Source organism: Ixodes scapularis, unplaced genomic scaffold (genome assembly GCF_016920785.2).
Source record: "Ixodes scapularis isolate PalLabHiFi unplaced genomic scaffold, ASM1692078v2 PGA_scaffold1__304_contigs__length_218370807, whole genome shotgun sequence".
Lineage (NCBI taxonomy): Eukaryota > Metazoa > Arthropoda > Arachnida > Ixodida > Ixodidae > Ixodes > Ixodes scapularis.
Window position 1 is genome coordinate 80,798,359 of NW_024609846.1, and position 9,490 is coordinate 80,807,848.

At 47.7% G+C, this 9,490-nt stretch overlaps 1 protein-coding gene across 1 annotated transcript; it reads left to right on the forward strand.

The window, feature by feature from the left end:
- Nucleotides 1-853: 853 nt before the first annotated feature.
- LOC121835764 (neprilysin-1-like) lies at nt 854-6,560 on the forward strand. The gene is made up of 4 exons (XM_042290244.1): nt 854-971; nt 1,632-1,868; nt 4,262-4,473; nt 6,360-6,560. Exons 1-4 carry the CDS (start codon nt 854-856, stop codon nt 6,558-6,560), a joined length of 768 nt encoding a protein of 255 aa, XP_042146178.1.
- The last annotated feature ends 2,930 nt before the right edge of the window (nt 6,561-9,490 follow it).

Sequence of the window (9,490 nt, forward strand, 5' to 3'; positions counted from 1 at the left end):
TTTTTATTTTCACTGTAATCGTTTGTATTCCTTTATTTTGAATCACGACTTTTTGAGTTCTTGTCGCGCATGCTAGCATTATAACTTCATTTTCACGTGCGTTTTCTTTTAGCTACATAGTCTCGCTTTGCATTTTTTTTCTCTTTGTAAGCCAAACTCTTTCTTCGGTGCGTGTTTTTTTTTTTTTTTCATGACTTTTTATTTGTTTTTTTATTCGATTGATGTTTACGCTGAATGCACCCCCCCCCCCCCCTTTCTCATGTAATGCCCTTAATTGGGCCTTTGAGGTACCATAAATAAGTAAATAAATGAATAAGTCTTAGCCACCGTGGGGTCTCAGCCTTAACTTGTAAAAATAACTCGTAAGTGTCAAAACAAAATTAAAAAAAAAAACACGTGGAGTATTTATTGTACGAACAAAAGCTTTCAACAAAACTTAGTGTAAGTTTCGTGCGGTGCATTCTCTGGAATCAGTGGCTCGTTTTTGTTTTGTTTTGTTTATAAAAAAAATTGACCTGTTCTTGCACGTGTAGTATGCTGTCCGATTTTCATGTATTTTCCTTCGAGCACTTATTTGGGCCTTGCACTGTTAGACTCTATGTACGAATCATAGATCTAACCACAAGGTGCGGCAATGACGCAATTCAAATACTCTACATATTTTTACTTGCAGCTGATTCAGTCTGATGTGGCGTAACCCATATAATAATATTATAAAAAGAGAACTTTATTATTATTATTATTATTAATTTTGAAGCAATTTTCTCGTACGTGCGCAGGCCCGAAGCGAATCCTCCCGTCGCCTACCCGGGCGACCAGAGGCGGCGACCGCGGCCACGTCTCCCCGAAAACGATGCGTGCGAAGCACCACGCGGCCCCGTCGGCGCCGACGGCCTCAACGAAAGAGAGCGCCGACGTCCCCGCGGGGCTGCACGCCATGCAGTGCGCCGACGAGTCCTGCGAGAGCGAGAGTGAGGACGCTCGCCCCTTTGTCCGTGCCGTATACTTCTCCTTTCGCCGCTATGTTCTCCTTGGCGCAGAATTAAGTCACACTGGACGTCGTTATTAGTCATGTTGCATCTGGTTATATTAGCGTCTTCAACAACCTGCGTCTTGCGTGGCCTTTACTGCGCTTATTATTATAATTGTTATTATGGTAACGTTAACGTTGGTGTGGACTGTGCAGCAACTGTATTATTTTATAACACCTTTTCCTTCGGTGTGTTGCGAATTTCATCTTATTTTGCTACAATCAATCCATCTATGTGTATATGAATTCCTCCCTTTGTATTACCCGAGGGAATCCTTAGGGTGAATAAATCACTACATAAATACAGTAATAACGTTTCAAGAAATGTCGGCGCTTCCTATTCTCTGGAGAGCGTACCGTGAACCAATCGCTGCGATTGGTTGAGCGAGTGCGGGGAGCGGTGAGGTCTCAAAAACGGCTTCACTCGAAACTTAATCTGCGGAAAATCATTTAACGAATGAAATGTCATCCCTCTTCTCACCCGCGTGAGTGGTGTTTCCGAGTCAGACCCTCTTTCGGGCCTCATCGTTCGCTGGATGGCGTGCTTCAGAGATCACTTGAAGGGACCACGCGGGCAGTTTTCTTAGGTCCTTTTGCTCAGCCTGTATACCTTTGAGCGTGGTCGGCTTTCAAAATAAGAGCGACCTGTATGCGGCGCGTGCAGCGTCGTACATGAAGCACCTGTTCAGCTCCGGGAAGGACCCCTGCGCCGACTTCTACGACTTCGTGTGCGGCAACTGGAAGACCCAGAACGCCCTGCCCCCGAACCGCAGGCGCTGGGCGGTACAGGACCTGCTCGTGCAGAAGATAGAGGGCGCCGTCTACTGGTTCCTCGAGGGTGGGCATGCCCGTTATTCTCCCGGGAGAAAACCTCCTTCACACACGATGCGCCTCTATGCGATTTGAGCAACCAATCGCCGGTCTTTCAGCTTAGCCTTAGCGGCTAAGTTGAAAGGCGTCCAACCCCTTTGCCACTAAAACCACACGGTGATATAAAATTGATGCCATTCGCTTTTCTTATTAGTTTAAATTGGTTAAAACGAGGCTAACAATTGGTTCTTTGAGTGCGTCGGGGGCCGTACACGTGCGGGGTATTTTGAGAACGGATTGTTTTCACAACACCTTCGGAAGTTCCAGAGTGTGTGCCGCACCCTAACGCCGTCGGAACACCAGTTCTGGCCAACTGAATCATTGGCGACATGCGCGACCAAAATCGTCGCTGTGATTGGGCCTTCCAGGATTGGTCAAACGCTTCCTATGACGTATCGAATAGGATGATTTGTGCTCTCATCGACAGAAATAAGAGCAAAGTCAGACTCTCAACTCCGACGGTGTTGATTTAGGAACGGGATGACTAGGCTTTCACCGCGCTTTTTACGCACCATCGAATTTGACGCTCGCTTCTAAGAATCTTCGTCGTGACGTCAGGAATAGGAACCATACGAGGGCACAACCGAAACATCTGGTCGCCAATAGGGGCTTTTCGCAGGCCGTTCGAAAGGGCTTTTTGTTGATAGTGAGAGCCAAAGTATTTGCTCATTTGGTTACTCTAGCGGGAACAAGCAGGAGCTCGCGTGCCGTCTCTTCGAGAGAAGATTGAGCACGCGCCCGCAAGGCACACCATCCGCAGCGTACAATCAACGACATGCCTCTATTGATCGACGAGCAAACAATATCCCGCCCCTATCGCCGCGTGGTTTCAGTGGCAAACGGGGTAAGTGTCTTTTTACCTTTAAGGGCCGAATGACCGTTGGAACATGATACAGCTCGCCTAATTCCCATTTGCTAGATTGATCAAAAAATTATCGGAGCTATTGATGTATACCCGGTGAATAGAAAAGGAGTAGAATACACACTAAGTAACTTTTGAGAGTGCTCTCCAGAAATACCTGCGACTCTACTCAGCGCGTACCGCATAACAAAACCGTAGTGCTGTTTTTTTTTTTTTTTTTTTTTTTTTTACGTCAGTTTTTGGGGGTTAACGTTGATTGAACACGATTCCGCTGACGTAGCACCCGTGAACAATCTGCGCCGCGCTAGCCTCCGGTTGATGACGTCAGAAATTCAGCACTGCGGCCTTGTTATGTACAATGTGTCGTTTTACTTTATCTCAAAACTCACACAAAACGAAAAAAAAAAAAAGTTTAAATAAATTAAAAAAGAAAACCGTGTTAGGGCACACCGTTTTATGAAGGCGTTTCTTCTTTGGATGAACGCAGATTTCGCACGCATATACAAGGATCTGATGGCCAACGTCAGCATGCCAACGACCAAGCTGTTCGCACTTCTGAAATCCTGCGAGGACATTGGTAAATTCCATCTCGATAAAACGCACCGATGGGAATCGGACGTTAACTAAGAGCACACCCCCCCCCCCCCCCCCCCCCCCGACCTCCTTTTCCGGAGTTTTTTTTTTGTTGCTCCAACGCGCGCCGAGGGAGAAAATCGACGGCGCGCAGGGGCGCAGTCCGAGCATGCGTTGCGGCCAGGAGCTCGAATAGCAGACAGGGACCGCGCCGCCCGGCCGACCGCGCCGACTGCCGACATGGCTTGCGAAAACGAGCACAACGACACAACTCGCAGCGGCACCACGGTGCTTGATGAGTAAGAGTATACCTGGCCAGCTTATCTGACAGCGACGACGACGAGGTCTCTATATACCAGCGGAACGTGATCACACTGCAAATAATAGACCATACCAGACGTACCCTACAGATTCTGTCCGAGGCGTGTTGCTTCCATGTATGACAGTCCTGTCACGTCAGTCATAAATTTAAAAAAAAAAATGTCCGCAGACATGTCCGAAACATACATAGATGTCCGAAGCTAGTGTGCTTCGAACAAGCACCTGATTGGCACTGCTCAAGGTACAAAGAGACAGCGTATGTGCAACGAGCACCAAATGCGAGGTTACTTACAATTTCTGCTCGCTACCGGCAGGTGGCCCAAGGCCCCGTTCGATCGAAAAGGTTCAGCCGCATGCATCCATCCACCCATCCATCCCCCGCAGCCATCGTAGTGCAGTTTCTGTAGTTTGTCTTCGATGTTGCACCGACTCTGTGCTCCACCCCCAAGGAGCACGGAGCACCGCTGCTTCGAGTGCTCTGCGGGCAGAGCACACTCAGGATCGCCTGAAAGTATCATAGGCCCAAAGTTCAAAAGCCGCAAGCTCTATAAATATTCCAGAGTGAGACGAAGCTCGTGCACGCCCTCTCGGCTTTGGCGCTGCAGACGCCATCGATTTGAGGGGCTTCGCTCCCTTCCGGCACGTCTTGCGGCATCTGTACCTAGACGGATGGCCGCTTCCAATGGGACAGGACACCGGCGGCGGGAAAGATCCGGACCTCGAGGAGATCGCCGGCATGATGGTTCGGGACCTGTCCCTGCACCCCTTGGCCTTCGTCGGCGTCCGCGCCGGTCGCCCGGGAACCCCCACGCTACAAGTACGGTAATCTTGTATTTCGCGGCTTCTTTTGGGCGGAACGGGGAATTCCAAGAGTGTCGTTCACGCTCTTCGAGCAGATCTTCGCGGCCGGGCCATTTTGTAACTACCAGAATTCTCTATGAAAAGAAACCTTCCGGAAGCCACGGAGGGGTCGCTATAGCCGATGTTTTGCTGAGTGACAGTTTCTCGGGGTCAAATCGGCTTTTCTTAGCAAAACGTCGACTGCCACTCTAAGCAGCGGACTTGAAATGAAGGTCTTTTTTCTTTCATATATTTTCTAAAATCACAAATAGTGCAGAAATAAAAAAAAAATAAGTCAAGGCGCGGTAAGTCTTGAGCACCTAATTATCCGTCAGCGGCCAATGAGATCACGGCGTTAGCCGATATGAACGCCGAAGGACAAATTACAGCTGCGTTTTTTAAGCTTCAAGCGTACCTAATCTGCGGCAAGCGACTTTCGTGGTGCATAAATAAACCGCCAACCCAAAATGATAAAACTTGACAGGAAAATTAGCCCCTGCGATGAAGCCATGACACCGAAATGCAAGCCCGTAAAATCCCGAACGAACGCCCACCCCAAAAATATGAATAGCCTCGCGTTTGTTTTTATTATTACTTTTATGGTTGGTGGGTGTTCATTCGGGGTTTCAATGTGCGCTACCTAACTGAAAGATTTAGATGAAAGGATACCGTCCTCCGTCGAGTTCATATGTTAGCTTCGAACACCGCGGCTCGCTGGAATAAAAATGAAACATAAATAATTATCTACTTAGATGGGAAGCCGCTGTCGTTAACGGAAACGATAGAAAAACACGAAGAATAAAAAGGAACAGGAAACGTTTTGCGTCGTACAAAAGTCCGGTAAAGCGGTCGTTTTAGAAAATTCACAGTACTAAATCAAAGCTTTTTTTTTCAAATTTTAACTGCTGTTAGCCGAGCCAAGGCAATCCACGGCCCCATCCAACAGTACATCCGGGACGGTACGTTTGCACGAAGCACCCAATAACCCGGCGCATGCGCGATAGACATGCGCACACTCTAAGGAACCTGGAGAATCCAATTTTTCGCAAAGCACTTGGGAGCAATTTGCTGCAGTCTACGGAAAAGGTTCGGAAAATAACTAAACTGGAAATAAGTTTATACTTAAAATAAGTAGTGCATGTTCTGACGCTAAGCGTTCATACGAATGTGAAATGTCAATCCCGTTGTCACAAAGCGAACGGATTTTTTTTAATGCATTTATTGCTTCGGTACATGCAGCCGTCGTTTGTTTGGACGGTAGTGGTTTGGTTTTGGCTGGTTTAGACTGGTATGGATTGGACTGGACTGGACTGGACTGGACTGGACTGGTATCCTAAGGCCGCGGTGAAGTGCGTGCCTCCCGCCGCGCTCTATGGCTCTGCTCATTCGTCCGCTCATTACGTCGACTTCTTCTCTTACAAGAGAGGAAGATTCTTCTGGCACGCTTCAAATGACGAGCCGCGGGAGCGGGAGAGGGAGGAAGCTGGGGTGGCTGCATCCGAAACTGCCACCTCCCGGGAGAACAGACTGGCTCTCCGAACACAAGGGTATGCGGACCGCTGCGAGGTTGGAATGCCCATCCTCCTCCGAGTCCGAACCCCTGCGTTAAATGCTAACGTATTTCGTCGAGAATCAGGGGAGCGCAGCGAAAGCGGGGATTTAGGCCTAACTTGTTTCGTGGTTTAAACATATCTTCAGCTTTGCATTTTCTGAGCTCCAAACTCCGTAGATTGCAGGAATTGACTCTCTCAATTTTTTTTAAAGTTGAAGCTATCTTTATTGTTGTGACGAAAGGATACCGTTGTGTCAAGTTACAACCCAGTCCCGTCCCCGAACTCTTGGTTTTTCGACGACCCGGAATAGATCGACGAGCCCCAGCTGACTCTGAGCAGACACAAGTACTTCGACGTCACCTTCAACCTCGGCGCCTACAAGCTGCAGGTGGCGGACGCGCTCAACTTGATTAACGAGCGGAACGATTCGCTCGTCCTGGCCTCGGACATCGTGGACCTGGAACAGCAGCTGGCAGAGGTGAAAAGGAGATTGCATCTGCGCACGTACTAAAACAAAAATTTGGGTTGTCTTTATTTTTTGCCAAACACTTGGCGACGAATAGACGCTGCAGTCTATTTAGCGAAAGAAGGCCGGCTCACACATTGGCGTTTGCTTACGCCTGAGTCCTTGTGACCTGTTGCGACAAGAGAACACACTGGCACGCTGGCGCCATCTCTGATATCGTATTGGAATTATGTTTCGATAGAGCGAAGGTTCTGGAGTATGTTTCGAGGTCAAATGTATCCAAAATTTACGAGAAAGGATTGTCCAAATATCTTTTTTTTAATAAAAAAACAAAGATGCGCAAGAAGAAAACAAATTGAATTGCACGGCTATCTGATAGATGGCGCCAGTGCGTTCTCTCGTCCAGACTCGTGTCTCAGGAGATCACAAGAACTTGCAAGAAGGTGAACCAGAAACCTAAGATAAAAAAGAAAACAGGCAGCGCTGTGGCATTGAACTTGGTGAAACGCCATGCGAGAGCGGGGGCTGTTATTTTAGGTCTATACACCAACTCATGTTTACAAACAAACCGGAGCGCCCCTAGCGGACGCCACCGGCGCCGCGCATGCGCGATGGGGTTGTGGCCAAGAAGCTCGCCGTCGCGCATAAACAAACCATTGAAATGCGCTGTTGTCGCCGTCGGTGTGAGTCCCCCTGCCCTTTTTCGCGTTCGAATTGTTGATTCTACGTCTTCCGGGCGATGTCTGACTACTTCAGCGGCCTCAGCGAAATTACCGAGGCTCGTTACACCGCAAAACTTCGCGTGAATAATGTGACATGTGCCGATTCATTCCGCGTGGACGCCGCAGAATGTACGCTAAAGCCTGATTCGCATGATGAGATTTCGCTCGCAATTTTCAGTCGCAACGTCGATCGGCCTGCAAAAGCGTGAACCGTAGCTGAGATGGTCGACGTCGATGCTGAAAATCTCAAGCAGAATCGGACCAAGTGAATCAGGCATAACAAGTCGGTGATGGCCAATGGTAACAATTATCAATACATCCTTATATCTACTGTTTACATCGAGCCTGCTTGCCAACCTTCAAACTTGAGTCTTTTGAGGCCTGCACTTACTTCTTATCGCAAGCACCGGGCCCATGTTTGGTGTACGGGCCGGTGTCGTCTAAAAAAGCAGACGACAAGCAGAAACGTTTGAAAGAGCAGACGACAGTTCGAACAGTCAGGCGGCCGTTTGAACTTGAAGACGCACTGAACGTAGTCCGCAGGGGGTCCGTACAACTTCGCGGTTTTCCGCCGTTCATGTTGGAACAAAACAAATTAATCTGATGACCAGACGTATCCGTACATTCAATCCAAAGTGCTTCCCGCCCAAGCAATCGTGGTGCGACGGCGTCTGGTTTTCCCTTTTCACGGCACATATACACCTTCTCGGACGAACCGAGCACATGAAAACTGACCTTCAAATCTTTCTCGATTCTTCTGGTACAGCGCCAGTCGCGGCGTTTTGACGAGAAAGCAGGTTTTTGTCTGGTTCCTTTCAAAACAACGCAGGAATACACGTCTCGCATGGGGACTTCTGCCCACAGCCCCAGACCGGAAGTGCGACCGACGCGCCACCACCGCGCCGTGACGTAACAGAGATGAGTTCGTATATACCAGGGGTGGCTAAGCTGCGGCTCGCGAGCTAACCGGATGCGGCTCTTCGCGTGTTAAAGTGCGGCTCGCGGCTTCCTCCCCCCCACCAACCGAACTTCCCCGCCTCCCTCCCGGTCACTCAAGCACTTCCCCAAAATAAGAAATGGAACACGTCTTAAATTGAAAGACAGGTTGTGGTTTGATAGTCTTGTGCTACTACTTCCTTATGTACAGTTGAACTGCTTTTGACTCGAAAAGATTGAAAGTAGTTCGAGTGTTTATTGCTCTAGACAAAAGACCGCCGTTGCTTTGCTTAGGCCGTCGGTACCTACACTTCCTCAACCAATGACAGCCCGAGATTTTCTGCCTCGTCATCACGCGTTCCCTACGCGTTCTCTATGTTGCTATTGGATTAGCGTGCCCCTCTTTGGATTTCGATGCGCCAAAGGCGCATTTTAAGTCGCTCGCAAAAGTAAAGTATTTGCCTAAACGAACCTTACATTTTTTTTAATACATAACGTTTGACAAAAGTTTACTTTAAAGACGGACGAAGAACAATTCTTTAAGGCTCGTTGACACACTTGCGACTTTTTAGAACCGAGTTCAAGGAAACCTCTTAAAATTTCTTACGACGAGAAGACACACAATTTCTTTTGCGCATCATTCTTTCTTTCTTGGCTTGAAAAAAAAAATTGTCAATGTTAGAAACGAACATTTCTCATAAGTAGTACGAACATTTTACCTCGCTTATACCGCCAAACCTTCGCTCTAGTGAAATGTAGTTCCAAGGTCCCCGCATAGATGGCGCCAGCGTTTCAGTGTATTTTCTCATCGTAAGAGATTTTAGAGGTTTCAAGGCGCTCGGTTCTAAGGGGTCGGAAGTCTGTGAACATGTCTTTACCGTTCTCAGTGTATTTAAAAAAATTGATCTGCTTATAGTGAGTTGAGTCTCCTTATTGAATAAGAGCACGAAGAACGGAAAAGCTTATTTACTGCAACAGTTACATATTTCTTACAATTATTGTTTTCTTTTGTGAGGAGGAGAACCGTGATAAAAGTCATTGAGCAGGATAACTGTATTAAAAGAAGAAAAAAACAAACAAATGCGGGACGCGGGTCACTTGCACACACGCAAAAAATATTGAGATGACGTTGTCCTGTTTCCTTCTGTGTGTATGCGTCCCGTGCCTCCAAATATTTCTCTATGTTTTCTTTTACAAATTTAGAACCGCGCTGAGTAAGCTCGTATATCTTTCAGCTGAATTTAGGGGCTGTGATATTTTTTTTGCTTTAGTGTATTAAATTTACTAGGAGACCAATGTAATTATTTGGGGCACCAA